Source organism: Simochromis diagramma, unplaced genomic scaffold (genome assembly GCF_900408965.1).
Source record: "Simochromis diagramma unplaced genomic scaffold, fSimDia1.1 OVJJ01000228.1, whole genome shotgun sequence".
Classification (NCBI taxonomy): domain Eukaryota; kingdom Metazoa; phylum Chordata; class Actinopteri; order Cichliformes; family Cichlidae; genus Simochromis; species Simochromis diagramma.
Window position 1 is genome coordinate 357,501 of NW_024386873.1, and position 17,684 is coordinate 375,184.

The window sequence follows — 17,684 nt, forward strand, 5'->3', positions numbered from 1 at the left end:
AGCGACAAGATTACCAGATGCTGCTTGACATCAAAACCAGGCTGGAGATGGAGATTGCAGAGTACAGAAGGCTGCTGGATGGAGAACTGGACAGGTGAGCTGGCACACGTCCATCATCAGGAACCAGCTACTGCTACACGTTTCCCACTGATTTGGTTTCAAACACTTTGCTACTGATCTCTGATTAAACATCCTAATATGAAAGTTAGCAGATGCACCTCTGCACTGATCTCAATCAACTGCTATGTTGAATAACAGCACAGGTAGCTTTTGCTTAAAGGATGATACATTAAATGGATTTGTGTCTCTGTGTTTCCCACAGCTCGTCTTCCTCCAAAACCACCACTCGCAAAGTGGTGATTGTCACCAAAGAGATCACTGAGGACGGAGAGGTGACCACTGAAACTCAGGAGACGAAATGAGACGACAAACATCTGTCAACGCGTTCCTAAACGTTCTCAGAAGTGCACAAATAAAACTCTCCTGATGAACTGATTAATGTGTGTGTTTCAGTTCTCTCTCCCTCTGAGCAGCGATATTACACTTTTTAAATGTCTAAATACATTTAAATGAATGAACATCAACATTCAGAGCTGCAGTTCCTCTAACGTCCAGCAGAGGCTCCAGCATTGAATCCTTCCCCATAAATGCAGCAAAAATTACAGATTACACACATTTGCAGACAAATTATAGACACTTACCCTTTATCATAACTGCTGTACAAAGTGAGGAGGTTTAAAATTCTCTTAGTGCTTGCCTGTCTGAGGGAGCGAAGCAGGCGACTCCATCTCTAAAAGCAGCACTTCATGTGTCACAAATTCAAATTTTATTTGTCACGTATGCAATCATACATAGTACAACATGCAGTGAAATGTTGCTGTGCAATGCCGACCATAAAAAAAACTAAACATAGACATAAAAGTAAACATAAAACTAAATTACTAAGAAATGTACATAATATACAAATTAAAATGTAAAACTTTACAGTAAAATTTAAGGTAAAAAAAAACATAAATTCAAAGTGCAGATGAACAAATTTAGGAAATTATAAAGTGCAAATAAACAGTTGCTGATGTATGAGAGAGAGAGTCCAGCCTGTTCTGGTCTTAAGGAAAGCGCTTCCCAGACCTCAACAGTGAGAAGAGTCCATTGTTGGGATGGGAGGGGTCCATCATGAGCTTCCTGGCTTTGGTCTTGCACCACGTAGTGTAGACAGACAGCAGGTCAGGAGGCTCAGAGCTCACAGCTGAGAAACAAAGTCACTGAGGTCCGTCAGTCTGGCTTACAGAGACATTTCTAAGGCTTTCCATTGGAGAGCTGCAAGGGGATGATCCCCGAAACGTCTGGGGAAATGTTCAGTGGACTGATGAGACAGAAGCTGAATTAGGTGGAAGGTTCGAGTCCCGCTACATCAGCGTCAGACTAACGGCGTTTCATAACGGGACCATCAGAGCAGCAGGCGGACGCGGTGCTGCGATGGTCTGCTTCAGGATGACTCGCTGCAACTGATGGAACGTGAATTCTACTTTGAGTTTCCGTGTTTCACTCCAGCTGTGAACTGAATTGTGGGATGCAGATCCTGACACGGAGCGGCTCTCGTGTGATCTGATTGGTTGATTTGCAGCATCAGTATTTGCAGACAGTCTGAGTGTGTGTGCTGGTTAGCAGCAGTCGTCCTCAGCTTTATGACAGTCGTGCATGCAGGACTGTCATAAAGTCTGCCGAGTTCGTTTGCTCAGGTGTGTTTTCTTACCTGCATGTTGACGTGATGAGTGTAAAGGTCTTTGTTCAGCAGCTCAGTGAGTCACTGATGTGTGACAGCAGGGAGTCGCCGCTCTGCGATGCACTTCAACAGAACTGATCAGACTTCTTTCAGTGTGACTAACAGACCAGCACAGGACCGATAACACCGATAAGATCCACCAAACACATCCAGAAATGTTTGTTCAGAGCTGCAACTCTTTATGTATCTGTACTCATTACACATGAAGGGAAATATCTGAAACCTTTAGAAACAATCGTTATTGATTGTGGCTTCTAGGTCGTGAAAAACTATTACAAGATTTTCCTCATTTGGATCAAAAATGTTTCTGGAAAGCACATTAATGCTCTCGGTGTTCGGTTGGGGCTCCTTTAATATGAAGCATAGCATGGAGGCGATCAGCTCACCTGGATGTTACCTGAGTGTCTCACAGACTCTGTGGGGTTCAGGAGAGTTGCTGGAAAATCAAACACAGTAAGAACATCTGACCTCAGGTCTGACGCTGTGAGCAGCTCATAGGTGCTGCTGGACGAGGAAATCAGCAACTCCAGAAAGCTCGTCAGTGGATGAACGCACGAAGCCCTCCAAGATCTCCTGACAGATGTTTCATTGACTTTGGATCCAAACACCAGCACATGACCCCAAATCCTTCTGTGCCTCTCTCGACTTCCTCTGGTGTCTCAAGTCATTTTGTCCTCGCCCAGGTAAGCTTCTCCTGACGCTGTCTCTGGTTCAGGTGTGGCTTGATGTCATCAGTATGACAGTCAGAGCTCCTTTCCTTAAGATGTGTGTGAGGTGTGAGGTGGAGGAAGATCTCAGCCTGGGCGTCTATTGTCTCATGTAGTCTGGAAGATGAATGGATGGTGGGGTGGGTGCAGTTTTCTCTGTGGTGGGGTTGGGTGGACTGTCCCGGGCTCTGTGGGGCCGGGAGGCGCTGCTGCGCTGGGCCCCGGTCTGGATGGGCCTGGGCCCCCTTTCCCTGGCGGGTCGCGGAGTATGGGAGTGCCTACTGGAGTCAGCGGGGGAGCTGGCCCCAGGGAGGGGTCACCTGCCCCTCCCTTCCTTCCCTCCCCATCTCCAGCTGCCTCCCTCTTCCCGCTCCACCACAACCACCCACACATGCAGGGCCTTGGAGTAGGGGTATGTCACCAGGGTGCAGAGGAGGCTACCCCCCCCCCCCCCCCCCCCCCCCCCCCCCCCCCCGTCCCCTTCTGGCTGCCTCTGCCTCAATTTTATCCCACAACTTAGACATTCACATTACTCACACTCTCATTACGCATACATATAGGATCTTGGGGGTGGGCACGATACACGGAGTCAGAATTACCATCAGGGTGTACACCCCACCCCTGGCGTCGTTGCCCACCTCTCAATTTTGAATACACGTAGACATTGAGGGCTAGCAGGAGGGGCTATGCGCTTACCTGCTGCTCTCTGGCAGGTAGCTCCATGCCCTCCTGGGTTTTAATTGCACCTTAGAACACACATGCATCAACACTACAATGAGCGGGTGGAGGGAGGTTTGGAGTCTTCTCTCACCCCCGTTCTCTGCGGCCTGCTGGAGCGGGGGGGCTAGGAGGAGGAGTTGGCCGTCCGACTGCGGTCTGGAGTGTGGGGCCTCCCTGCTGCTGCGGAGTCGGGGCGGTCTGCCTCTCCCCACCGCAGGGAAAAGGGTAACACCACCTGGGTCTGGGTGCAGTTCCCCCCTCCAGGGGCAAGGGTACCTAGACCCGGTTCGTAGAGCACGCTTGGGGAGTGTGATCGTGTGTACAGCGTCTCTTTATGTCTGTCTCCATGTTGGTTGAGTGTGGAATAAGTGCATATGAGAGCATGAGGGTGGGAATGGATGTTTGTGTCTGTGTGTGCCTGTATGTCTGTGTCTATATGTCAGGTTGGGTATCAGACGCCACCTCTCTGGGGACATCTCAGGCCCTCCAAGGTTTGGAGGCCTATCTCCACCCACCACCACTTCCCCTGCCAGTGGCGGACTCCCTCAGGTGTCGGTGCGTTGGTGGTTCTTTGTGTCTGGGGGTGGGCGTCCGGGTACACACCGGCTCACTCCTTGGCGGCCGCTTATCGGGGCCTGGAGCCTGGGGCTCGCTCGGGCCACTCCGGAGGTGGGGTGCCCCCGGCCTCTCGGCCTGGGGCTCGGTCACTCAGGCACAGCTGGCTGCCGGCGGAGCTCACAGGCGCGTCACTGCAACTCCCCCTGGCTTCTGCTCCGCGGCTGCTGAGTGAGCCCTCATCTGGGACTCTCCTCAGCTCTTTCTGGGACAGTGGCGCGGCTGCCCCTCTGTTGGTCTTCCTTGGTCTCTTGTGTTCTGGGGGCCTCTGGATGTCTGGAGTTTTGATCTCCTCCATACCTGCTTCATGCCCTGGAGGACGGGGCTGTGGCTCCCCACACTCCCTAGCAGATCATTACATGGAGAAACCTTTGGAATGCAAGCATGCTGATCCACACAGGTATGCACACAGGTGTACACACGGGTATTCACAGACGCGGACTACAGCTTTCTTGGCTGCTGCCTCAAAGCACATTGTGCGCTGTCTATCTTGCGTGCTGCACAATATCGTTTATTATTTAGTATCTACTGATATCTACTGCTAGCTAGTTTATTGTGATGGTGCCGTTTTTTTTATTTATTATGTTGCTCTTTGTTGTTTGCTTTCTCTTCTGTTTTTTTTCTCCATACAGGTGACCCAGGTGTTTTGTTCTTTTTTTTTTTTTTTTTTTTTTTTTCTTTCTTCCCCCCCTTCTCACCATCTCTTCTCCCCTTTGGTTTTCTTTCTCTCCCTCTCTTTCTTTCATTCTTTCTCCCTGTCCTATCCTCCAGTCATGTCTGTCCCGTTTGTAGCAACTGAAAATAAAATAAATTCATAATTATAATAAAGGTCAATGAAATGGACCAATATGGCAAGGCCATGACGATCCACTTGGTAAAATAAATCCGCTTGGCATCTTTCTTGGCCTTAAGACAACAATTCTGATGGCTATAGATCCAAACGGGACACAAAAAAAAAAAAAAAAAAAAAAAAAAAGATGTGTGTGAACTGTGACGCTCTGACCCAAGCACTCAGCGTTTGGTGATCTTATATGTGCAGCATTAAACTTGCTTTAATTTATGGACCAGACAGCTCAGATTCCCACAGAGCATCAAATACAATGGAGAGTTCTGTCATTTATACTGATGATCAACAAAGTGCCAAGAGAAGTACGCCATGAGGAGTCAGGAAAGCGTAAATAACACGATTTAGTCCGGAAACGGCACGACGGGTGTGACTGAAGAGAGGTCGCTGAAGGAGAACGACGGTGTTTATATAACAGAAACCGTTTTCATTCATAAATAAACAGTGACTGTGTGGTTGAGCTAATAGTTTCTGGATAAATCTGACCCTCGGGCAGCGCTGGGCTGCTTTAATATGCTTTAATTTAATTCTTCTGCTCTGTGACGATGAAGATATTTAATAAAGTCAAAGGAAAGCAGCTCACTCGTCTGTCGGCAACAAGCAAAGTCTTCGGTCACGATGCTTCGTCAACATCTCTGACAACACGAGGCTCACCAATAATGGCCTGAACAACCACCTGGACTCTTACCTGGAGAAGATCCTTGAGCTCCAGGAGGCCCTCGCTGAGCAGGAGCAGAAGATCAGGAAGCTTTTGCATAGCCTTCACCAGAGAGATGCAGAGCCAGGCGAGTCCACATCAGCCTCCCTGGCAGCCCTGAACGTGCTCAGCTCAGTTTGGGTCAGGTTCACGGTTAGCTGAAGAACCTACAATATTCGCTCTGGTGTTGGTTCCACCAATCACACATCAGCCATTTCAACAAAAGTAATTTTAAGCCCAAACAGTATGTTCAGAAAAAATGAATCGATTCTGCGGGAAAAACAGAAATCGTTAATGTGACTCAGTCCAAATGAGTCCCAGACCCATGGTATGAACGGGTATCAATTTTAAAATGATAGTTGTTGTATTAGAAAGCTCAGGTGCCAACGCCACCCACCCAGCAGGGTGACCCCCCCCCCCAACCATCTGTTTGTGGGTTATCTCCTGTGAAAACTAGCTGCTGATGTGACGATCGCTTTGACTCCACGATGTGCTCCGAACCTGTTCGCAGGAAATGTTTGAGATGCAAACAGGATGACGAGTGTTTGCAAAGCAAACAGCAAACCGGTCTGCTGAGGCGTGCGTGCTGGGAAAGGTGTCAGGTGTTCCTGATGATGGCTCTGAATGCATCTCTGTGTGGACGTCGCGATGAGCTCCGTCACTGTTGAAGCAGAAATGAAGTGTTTTAAACCAAATCGAATCACTGTCATCGTCACATGTGCAGCTACACTGGTACGGCACATGTGAGTGAAATTCTTGTGTGCGAGCTTCACAACAAACAGAGGCGCGCAAAATACAAGAACCATCAGAACAAAGCTAAATATAAGAATGGCTATCTGGGAATTATCAGAATAAATATAGGTACAAATATAAGAATGTATGCGCTTTACTGAATATGTATATATACGTGTGTGTGTGTGTGTATACATAAAATAAAATATACTGAGGTCAGCAGTTGGATATTGTGCAAAACAAATGGCATATGTGTACAGCATGGAGCGCATCATGTTGAAGTTCCGGTAAGCGAAGGCGACGTGTCCATGAAGTGTTCAGCAGGCTGATGGCCTGATGGATGTTGCAGAACCTCCTGCTTTATCTTGTCCTTTAAACCAAATGACTTTGATTGACTTTTCCTCCAACTGCTAAAAGCATCAATTTGTTTATTTAAAGTTAAACACAGAGAATGTGTACATATATGACATATCACATATCATATACTCAATCTAACATCTTAAATTAATGACATCATGTTCACATATGATGTCTTGATGCTCATTCATCCAGATAAGCAAATCTCCAAAAGTTGATTCTGTTCATCTGGAACAGGGAAGCAGAAGGACAGCACATCAAGAAGGCCCTGAGTAAATGTGGTTATCCCAGCTGGACTTTTGTCAAAGCTGGGAAGGCTCCTAAAGAAAGCTCCAGCCGATCCAGGAGAGAAGGACAACCGCTGCCCAATCGAAAACCTGTAGTGATCCCGTACGTGTCAGGAGTATCGGAGCAGCTGAGACACATTTTCTCTAAACACCGGGTCTCTGTGGCTTTTAAACCCCAAAACACGCTGCGCCAAAACCTGGTCCACCCCAAGGATCGGGTCCCCCGACACAAACAGAGTAACATAGTGTACGCTGTGAAGTGCAGGAGGACTGCCAGGATTTATACATCGTGGAAACCAAACAGCCTCTGGCTACAACACAGCAGAGCCACCTCACCAGGACTCTGCAGTCTGTTCACACCTACAGGCCAGTGGACACTCTTTCAAGGATGAGGATGTAACATCCTGGACAGGGAGGAACGCTGGTTTGAGGGCGGAGTCAAGGAGGCCATTTACGTGAAAAGGGAAAGACCATCTCTGAATCGAGGAGGGGCCTAAGGGTACATCTGTCACCATCTTACATGCTGTGATTGCAGCCATTCCCCAGCTCTCTGTGAATGGGACTCATGGCCATTGATCAGTGGTTGTTGATCAATGGTCATGAGAATTTGCATAATTAAGATTAAGGAACTGACCTCCCAGCCCATTGTTCCCTCAGTGGGCTGGTTTCAGTCATTATGCAAATGTCCTGTTTATAAGATTGAAACCTGCAGTCAGCTGAGACTGAAGACGTCACCTGATGATGACGAAACGTTTCTCCCTCTGAAGACGTCCAGATGAACAGAATCAACTTTTGGAGATTCACATATGATGTTTTTTGTTTAATCCCAGATATGAAAAATTTGCGACAGCAGGTAAAAAAAATATGATTTTAAATGTATTCATTTAAAAATTATCGGTAAATGTATTGAGGTCTGAAAGCAGGACCTGCAACCTCTGCACCACCAGACCTCAGCCTGCATGTGGTAAAACACTGACCCCTAGTGGGGAGTCTGCTGTTATTACAGTTAGTTTTTCTATGATTTGGGGTTTGTTTGTTTGTCTTTACAAAAACAACAACAAACAAAACAAACAAAATGTCCCCCAAAAATAAATAAATGACAACAAATAATTTAATAAAATGGAAGGATAACAAACTCTCATTATCTGAGTGAAAGGGTCGATTTACATACTGACTTTTATGCCCGGCAACACTTTCATAATCAGATTTCACCAAAACAAAGATACAATAAATTATAGATAAATCAATAATGATAATCTCTTCCGTTTCACATTTTTCTGATTTTCAAAGCGATTTTAAAATGTCTGCAGAGCGCAGCACGTCCTTCATGAGTTTTATTTTTAAATTTAATTATTTATTTTCAGATTTTTAAAAAATATTTGATTATTTTAAAATATTTCCTCCAAGTTAAGAATTCATCTCCCTGATTTCAAACAATGGAAATTCTTTTGAAAATCATCAGAGCAGAACAGCTAGATCATAAAAATCTGCATAAAAAACAGATTATTAGCATTAGTTTAGATGAAGTCCGCCAGCAGAATTTATCACAAACAAAAATCCATCTTCATTCTCTTAATTTAAACATTACTCATCAGTATTTTATCAGTATTTCTTTTGTTATAATTTATTAATTATTTGTGTCAAATGATTTGACCAAGCTCCCACTAGAGGGCGCTGTCAGGTAACTTTAGCCTTCTGCAGAGCTTCTTAGCTTTAGTTTCACTTCAGATCAAATCAGCGTGTTTTAATTGCATCCATTTCACTTGCATAAGGAGTAAAACTGTAACAGAGCGGAACAGGCATCGCAGCAGAAAAAGACCTGATGAAGAAGAAGAGAAAACGCACAAATGTTGGGCCCTGATGAGCTCGCCACCCTCTGATGTGGTCGCCGGCCTCAGGGACCAAACTGTGACTCACAAAGTGAAGCAGGAGCTCCATTCAGCACGAAGACAGTAAAACATCCCAGCAGAAACAAACTGAACATGTTTCTACTCACAGCAGAGTCTCAGAGGTGAAGCTGTGAAGCTGTTCAGTGAAACGCTGCCCTCTGCTGCTCACAGGAGGAATCACAGCCTCCAGCTTCAGCCTCTCAGAGCTGCAGCAGAGCAGCAGGAATCTATCCAGAGCTGGGAAGTAACTAAGTACAAATACTTCAGGTGTTTGTAGAATTTTCAGGTATCTGTACTTTAGCTGGGTAGTTTTTCTCTGACAACTTTTTATTTTTACTTCCTGCATTTTTTTTGTAATGCAATGTTTATTTGTTTTTAGAACAAATGGAAACTGTCTTATACAGCACACCGCAAACATACAACATGTTGAGTTTCCCGAGAACATTACCCCAAACCCTAACCCTGCAAGCCCCTTTCCTCCCCCTCCCCACCTCTACTCCCTACATTTTTAAACAAATAACTGTAATTTCTACTCCTCACACTTTAAAACAGACCTGTTACTTTTGCTTTAACACATTTGAATCGAGTTATTATTTCGTCACTGCGAGCCTTCAATCATCAAAGCGACTTCGGCATCTGGCTACTGCTGCAGGAGAGGAGCGAGCACAAAGGGAGTAACGTTTTCAAGTGTCAACAAACACCAGCAAACACACAAACTGTGCGCGTGCAGTTTGTCCCACAGTGTGCTGCAGCTAAAGTCCAGCTGCTTATTTGACAGGGACAGAAAAGACAGAGAGCTACGTTCACTCAGAGATGGAGACAGATAAGAAAGGAGGAGAGGAAGCAGAGAGCTTAGAGTCACAGGAAGGATGCTCGTTTAAAGCTCACATGGAAGTGTTGTTAAATCTGTACGTGTCACATGATGTTTGTTCATAAAGCTGCTGCTAAACAGACTGACTGTTATTTAAAGGCTGCAGGTTAGTGCAGGATGAACAGGTGAGTCTGCTGCACAGTGATGGTTTAAAGTAAAGACCAGTGTGTGACTGTCTAATATAAAGACAGCGTACACAGCGTACTGTCAGTGTGGAGGATGAAATCAGCCAGGACAACTCATGAAACATCTGCTCACATCTGGTTGAATTCAGGTGCGAGCACACCTGTGTGTACAGCCTGCACTAAGAAAACTTAGCTCCACTGGAGCTCTCAGTAGATGATTGTGAGCTATGATTATTTTCCCACACTGAGACATTCAGCTGATTTCAGGTTCCCCCACCTGCTGAATCCACTTTAACCTCTACTCACATTTTCCTGTTTGGAGTCAAAGTCACAGGCAACAGGAAAAGCTCATGTTCTACGTGACTGACTCAAGCTGAGCACATTTACATCTACTGATATTATTTTGTTGTTACATTAGGCTCAGGGTTCAGTTAGCTTTGCACAAAAATGGAAACATTCTCCAAAGAGCTACTTTTACTTTCTTACTTTGAGTACATGTCAGAGCCGCCATCAGACCTCCACTCGGTGTGTGCAGGTCCTGTTCATGGTTCAGGTCAAAGAGACGTTTGCAGAATAAATATTGATAAATGTTAATATTATTATTGGTTATTAGCTCTATAGTTGATTCAGTTTTCTGTGTTTTTACAGGGGAACGTGAGCGCTGTGGTGCATACAGGGTGTCCCTCACGTCCACATCAGGCTCTGAGGCAGTCTCAGCGTCAGCTGTTTGTTACAGTATTCATCACTGTGAGATTCACGGTTTGGTGAATTTGTCACTCACATATCTCGATTCCCTGCGTGGTTGTTGTATTGTGACACACACAGCTCTGAAATTCATATCTAATGAGGTCGTCCGCAGTAATAACAGGTTCACCAACACTGCACAAACGGGGTGTGCTGTGGCTGAACTCTGACCCAGTCCTCACCCTGCACGTTCACAGCCCTCGATAACAAACCACGGCGTACGGCCCACACCACCTGAGCACGCCCGAGCTCGCCGGATCTAAGCCGGGCCCGGTTACTACTTGGATGGGAAAACCTGGATTTTACTGAAAGTGAGTTTCAGGTTTTCAGTCTCATTTCTGCGCAGATGCAGAGACGTTTGATCCTGAACTGATCTTCTCTGTGAACACACCTCTACAGGTCGTTTATTTGAACGTGTGCTGAGCTGCAGCTTTAACGTGACTGTATCAGCGTGTCGGGCTTTAATAAGCAGGGAAACCGGAGCGACGCACACGCGTGCGTAGTAACGGTGCCTTCATTAACGTCTGGACAGCTCTGAGGGATTTTTAGTCACAGACGTAAACTCTGCTTCTTGTTCACTCGGTTTTACACTTTCTGCATCTTCACCGGTTCAGAAGCTTCTTTCTGAAACTCCAACAAAGATGTTTCTGTTTCAGTGCTCTGAAAGCTGCCGTGGTTGCTTCAGTGTCTGTGGCTGAATGATTGTGCGTCCTTTGTGTTGCTGAATCAGTTGAGTGAGCACACCTGTGTGACAGCCTGCACAGTCAAAGCAGGACTCACGTAAAGAGTTGTGATGTCTGCATTTGCTCCTTAAACTGAACTAATGGGAAAGACTGAACTCCTGATAAACAGCAGCAGTGCTGTTCACACCTGCGGCCGAGGTCAGTAAATAACCCGTCTGTCTGCCTATTTTCAGCCTCGTTTCTGTCGCACTTGTGTTTGTGTAACGGCTGGTTGTGCTATTTGATGCTGGAGTGAGTCCAACAGCCCTGAGGCTTAGAAACTGCTGGAAGGCTTTGCGTCTGTTATTATCAGTGAGGTATTTGAGGCTTTTTGATACCAGTGAGACTCGACGAGTTCTAGGAAGAGTGAACTCAGAGGCCAGGATAGTAAAAATATTCAGCAGAGTGATTTCAGCTGGTAAATACTCGTCTGCTGCTCTGCAGGGATAAACCACATCATGCCTGGCAGGAAATAAGGAAACAGAACCAGGTCTGCAGAACCAGCGTCAGCTCCAGTAGCTGATATCCGTTTCTATCACGAACCCATGTTGTTGCTGCTCGATGGGAGCCATATTTGTAGTTCCCCGTTGATTCTGTCTTCAGCTCTGCGTCCTCCATAGTTCTTACTCCAAACTTCCTCTGAAATAAGCTAAGCTGGTGCCACAACCACGGCTTCATTGATGTCTGCAGCATGAACATGAACACGAGTGAAAACGGAATAGAAACAAATGCATATTTTAAAGAATAAAGAAAAGTGGGCTGATCTTTCAGTCAACTATGAGTTCAATCTGAAGGCAGTTTGCTGCCTCAAAATATAAATCAAGTCACCTTAGTAGGTGCAGACGGAGGTACTGCTCAACAAATCAGAGCATAATCTCGTCCCAGGATTGCTTACACCCCTACTCATCGTCTTCACCTCCTCATCACCTCCGTTCGTTCATGCTGCAGACATCAGTCAGGCTGTGGAAGTTCATAACCTGTATCTGAGTTTAGAGCGGCATTTAGTCCCAGCTCAGCAAACAAACAGTTCTGTGAACTTTGGACAAACAGAGGCGGGAGTTCGCCGGACATGTGGCGCCTCCACCCAGACAGCTGGAGAAACAACAAGAGGAAGATGATTGTTCTCAGACGCTCAATCATCCATCAAGACACGAACTGCTCAGTAAATTCAATCTTAAATATGAAGTTCTAACTCGAGTTGGATGTTTTAATATTTTAACAATATTTTTATTCAGATGGTTCAGTTCATGGTGAACCATCACGGGAGGCTGAGGAATGAACAAATCGCCTTCACCTCCACGGGGCCCCACCAGGATACTTTACTCTATGTTGGATGTTTTTGAGTTGTTGTAGTGGGTGACTGATGGTTCATGTGCTCCCGGTGATTGAGTAAACTCTTTTTACTAAGTGTGTTTCAGCTGGGTGGCTGTGCTGCCCTTCCATCGAAGTATGTGCATTTATTATGTATGATTGTAGGTCTACCTTACAATATAAAGCACCTTGAGGCGACTGTTGCTGTGATTTGTTGCTGTATAAATTAAATTCTTTGGTTATCTTGGGTGGGGTACACTGAGGAGTTTGGTAGCTCGCTCCCGAGTTTGCGTTTAGTTTCCTTGAGCCCCGTGCGCCTCTGATAAAGTGAGGTTACTGTTGTTGGTGTTGTGTATCAGATTATTGGGAGATGCTCAAAGTAAACCAGTGGCTCTGACCTCTGCAGGGAACTGGGAGCAGGTTGAGATCATTCATTAGTTATGGTCCTGAAGCAGGTGGGCCTTTGGTTGAGTTGGTGTAGAGGGTGTAGTTGTAGCCGTGCGCTGATGGTGTAGGACCATATGGTACACGACTGTCTGTGGGGTGGAGACAAAGATCACTGGGTGTTGCTACTTTTGGTTTTTGTAACTGTCTTGTTGTGCTTCTGTGTGCAGGTCACATGTGGCTTTGGTGTGTTCGCTGTAGCACATTGGGATCCTCGTGCAGAGGCGTCATGTGACAGCATTTAGCTTTGCTGTAAGACGTCTGCTGGTTATACGTATCTGCTTTGCTCAACGGCATTTACAGAGTTGCCTTTTACTTTCACTGGTGATTTGGTCTGTTGGAGTTGTGTCGTTTGAGACTGGAAGAAAGCAGTTTCCACATCGTTCAGGTCTGGAATATCAAAGACCCGAGACTTCAGAGCGGCTCGTTCATTTGTTCAGGGCTCCTGGAGGAAGCCTGTTGAGGGGAACACTGCAACAGCTGTTATTTATATTCTCAGCAGTTGTTGTTTTTGTTGCTGAGAATTTTTATTGTAATTTTTGTATTATAGTGTCTCAACAGTACTTGTTTGTTTTAATTTCTTTACTTGTTTGCGAGCATTTTTATTTAAGATCCCCCCCCCCCCCCCCCCCCCAAAAAAAAAGATAATATTCATTTTCTATTTAATTATGAACTTTGTCCTAATTATGTCCTGGGGTTTAACTATTTAAAATAAAATGGAAACATCACAAAAAACACTCAAGGTCATGGAAATTCATCGAGATTAGCAATTCAATGACGCATCCACCTTATTTATTGAAAAGTATCTGCGACACTGGCCCGTATTTATTTGGTATCAGATCGATACCAAAAAATGCAGCATCGCACACCACTAGTATCCAGTTGTTAAACTGTTTGCTCACATGGAAACGAAACACTCTCAGTACCACAGCTGCATGTTTGTGGAAACCTTCAGTGAGGTCACACTGTGGTTTAAGCTAAGAGCTCTGGTAGAACAGAATAATCCTTTAATTGTCCCACAAGGGGAAATTTGGTTGGAACAGCAGCAGAATAAAAGCACATTTACACACAGAACAGAAACACAAACCATTTCTACAGAAAAAATATTTACATCATGGACAATAGTTACGAAAACAGAGTACTGTACAGTTATTAAGATTAAAGTAAAGTTTTTTTCATATACTCTGAGAAAAATAATATGCAAGTTACAACAGTAGTAGTTGTTTCATTGATTAGTGCAAATTACAGCGCAGATGTAAACATCTGTGTTTGTTGGGAGCAGTTCTGATTGTGCAGTCTGACAGCTGCAGGGAGGAAGGACCTGCAGAAACGCTCCTTCATGCATCGAGGATGCAGCAGTCTGTCACTGAAGCAGCTCTGCAGCAACATCTACATGCATGGGCTGGGAGACTCTGTCCATCAGAGGTGTTATTTTGGCCAGAGTCCTTCTGTCTCCCACCACCTGCACTGGGTCCAGGGTGCATCCCAGAACAGAGCTGGCCTTCCTGATGAGTTTATCCAACCTCTTCCTCTCAGCTGCCGATAAACTGCTGCTCCAACATACCACACTGTAAAAAATGACAGATGCCACCACAGAGTCATAGAAGGTCTTTAAAAGCGCTCCCTGGACTCCAAATGACCTCAGCCGCCTCAGCAGGTGGAGTCTGCTCTGACCCTTCCTGTAAAGAGCATCAGTGTTGTGGCTCAAGTCCAGTTTATTACTCAGGTGAACACCCAGGTACCTATGAGAGTCCACTATCTCAATGTCCACTCTCTGGATGTTCACCGCTGTCAGTGTGGTGGGTCTGCGTCTCCGGAAGTCCACCACCAACTCCTTGGTTTTCCCGGCGTTGATCAGCAGGTGGTTCTGCTGACATCAGTCCACAAAGTCCAGAGTCCACCGTCTGTACTCTGAGTCGTCCTCACCTGTGATGAGGCGACTATGGCAGAGTCGTCAGAGAACTTCTGTAGGTGGCAGCGTGGGGAGTTGATGGAGAAGTCTGCGGTGTAGAGGGTGAAGAGGAACGGTGCCAGCACAGTTCCCTGTGGGGCCCCCGTACTGCAGACCAGCGTGTCAGAGACACAGCCCTGTGTCCTCACATACTGTGGGCGTCCTGTGAGGTAGTCCAGTATCCACTGGGACATGTGGTGGTCCACTCCTGATAGCTCCAGCTTGTCCCTCAGAAGTGGTGGCTGGATGGTGTTGAAAGCACTGGAGAAATCAAAGAACATGATCCTCACAGAGCTTCCAGGCTTCTCCAGGTGAGTCAGAGCTCGGTGCAGGAGGCAGATGATGGCGTCCTCCACCCCGATGCCAGGCTGGTAAGCAAACTGCAGCGGATCCAATGAAGACCTCACCAGGGGGCGCAGATGGTTTAGAACCCACCTCTCGAGGGTCTTCATCAGATGTGCTGTCAGGGCGACCGGCCTGTAGCTGCTGAGGTCCTTGGGATGGGAGGTCTTTGGTACCGGTACCACACAGGAGGTCTTCCACAGCTGTGGTACTTTCCCCAGTGACAGGCTGGGGATGGTATGTGCGTTCCTTCTCAGGAAACACTGTCACCTGGTTACTAAAAGTGTAACGCCCTGCACACCTGTCACTCCTGACAAATCGCTGTTTTTTTTTTCAGGTAAGCTTAGCTGGAAATGAGTTCTTCAGTTAAATACAAACACAGCAGCTGTTCTGGTCTGATGGAGGATTCCAGCTGTGCAGCAGTCCTGGCTCTGCTTCACCCTGTTGTTGCATTCACGGACACTCAACAGCGCTGTTTCTCCATCGTGGCGACGTGTGGCTTCTCTGGCTGATGGCGCTGTAACCTGCACGTGTGGGCGGCACGCTGAGCTGCTCGTAGATGCCAGTTTCTGGAAGCGGAGTTTGAAGGTCACGGTTATCGGCCTCGTCCCTGCGCACAGAGGTTCTGCTGATGATGTCGTGTTGTGTAGCTGATGAGATGTTCACAGTGAGGAACATGATTCAGTTTGTTGCCGGTTGTTGACGCTCTGCCTCTCTGATACACTCTTTTGATACCCGATCATGTGACCTGTCAGCAGGTCACATGATCGGGCGTTAAACAGCAGAAACAGTTTCCTCCAGCTGTTTCTTTAGCACTGCTGACTTTTCCAGACTTTCTGCTTCCATCTCAACCTTTTAGAGACATTTTGATGTAATCAAACTGAAAAATTCTTAAAATGTTTCTTAGTTTAAACGTTTGACATGTTTGCTGTTCTTTTGTTAATAAAACACGTCTTCTGTTGTGTCGTGTGTTTGTTAAGAAACATAACTTAAGAACATTTTGATAATTGTTGCCATGTCGAGTTTTGGAACCTCAGCTCAGAGCGATCAGCAGAGACCGGCTCGGCTTCTCCTGCGGGGCGGGTCAGAGACGTCTCGGCGAGTGACGGCTGTCATCGTGTCATACAGTGAAAGTCAAGCATCACGCTGAGAGAAAGCCAGGAAGGGTCAGAGGTCAGCTCAGGGTGTAGAAGCAGGTTAGGCGACATTCACTGATGGCAGCGAACCGAGAGGGCAGTTTCACTGTGATTTTAATCCCCTCCCCTCGCTGTGTGAAACAGGCAGGTTTACAGTCCCGAGGAGGGCGTGATCGGCTCCGAGCCCTGGCGATGAAAGATGGGACGCTGCGAGCTGGGCGTGGGGTTTCACAAAGGAATGGGGAGGGGTGGTCATAAACACAGCGACAGTCAGAGTAATGAGCACGTTCAAAGGGCAGGAGATTAAAGTGTTCCAGCTCAGGATGTTTCCAAAGAAAAGTGATGACATTCAGCTGGCAAACACAGGCGATTGTGTGAGAGCAGAGAAAGTCTCCTCTGACGAAGAGAGACGCTTTTTTTTCTTGTCCCGTTTGGTTCTTTAGCACACCTGGGTGCACACAGGTGTCACACAGGTGTCACACAGGTGTCGAGGGTCACCCAGCACCCACGGAGCAGAAGCCAGAGTCAACCAAGCCGCAGGCCCATACCTTCCTCCTCCCGCTCATGTAGTGTTGCTGCGTGTTGTTTGTGCAAGAGACAATCTTCTTATAACGGCCTGAAAACAGAGGGTTACATGAAGGATACTCACAGAGCAGCTTTAAATAAAGTAAAACATGTTGTTTTGGCTTTAATTAGAAATTATTGGTGCGTTTCTCTGAGTGAACGGCGTTCCTGAACGCCCACGTGTGTGTTTGCCCTCCTTTTACTCCCACGGCAGCGACCCTCGACCTGCTCGGACTCCACAGGTGTGTTCGCACCTGATAACCTCAGATCATTTCTCACAGAGCTCATCGACATGTCGGCCATGTTTGGATTTCTCAATCCTCAACTGCCTCATAAAACAGTCAGCGATCAGCTCACTGCAAAACGTACCTGCGTTCATATCCCCGAGTTCTCAGTACACAGCTCTCTGTGTGAGTACTCTGATTACTGCTGCTGAGGAAAGATAGAAAATAAAAAATATGATAACACATACAGAGGTGATGTCAGAGTCTGCAGGAGCGACTTGGAGAAGGTCCCGGGTGGATTTGGACTAACCTTTCCTAAATCCCTGCATAGATTTGATGTGACTGAATAAAGGATGTTAGGGTGTGTTCAGATTAAGAGCTTTAACCTTTAAAGGTTAAACGCGTGTTCGTTCTGACACCTTCAGAGGCTCGCATGATGAAAGTGGGACAATCTGTCCTGCAGGCAGCTCCTGAAGTATCCTGGAGAGGATACAGCTGGTTCAGTGTTTTGGTTCCTGAACACGAGGTTGGGCTCACAGGCGGAGCTGCTTTCGGGTCCAGAGACGCTCTCCCCGACCTCCAGCTCGAGGATCTGGAGATTTTTCGCTGCCTCTGTGAC

At 46.5% G+C, this 17,684-nt stretch overlaps 1 protein-coding gene and 1 long non-coding RNA gene across 2 annotated transcripts in view; both read left to right on the forward strand.

Annotated features, from left to right (window-relative positions):
• LOC120733510 (keratin, type I cytoskeletal 13-like) overlaps window positions 1-495 on the forward strand; it is a 4,230-nt gene extending 3,735 nt beyond the window's left edge. The window contains exons 6-7 of the mRNA XM_040031768.1: window positions 1-94; window positions 323-495. The exon at window positions 1-94 is cut by the window's left edge and continues 127 nt beyond it. Coding sequence (XP_039887702.1) covers window positions 1-94; window positions 323-422 — 194 coding nt within the window. The 3' untranslated portion in view covers window positions 423-495. The remainder of the gene's footprint in view (window positions 95-322) is intronic.
• Window positions 496-10,745: 10,250 nt separating this feature from the next.
• Window positions 10,746-16,220, forward strand: LOC120733512. Its single transcript, XR_005695841.1, has 2 exons — window positions 10,746-11,252; window positions 15,479-16,220. It is a non-coding gene; the product is annotated as an uncharacterized LOC120733512 (long non-coding RNA).
• The last annotated feature ends 1,464 nt before the right edge of the window (window positions 16,221-17,684 follow it).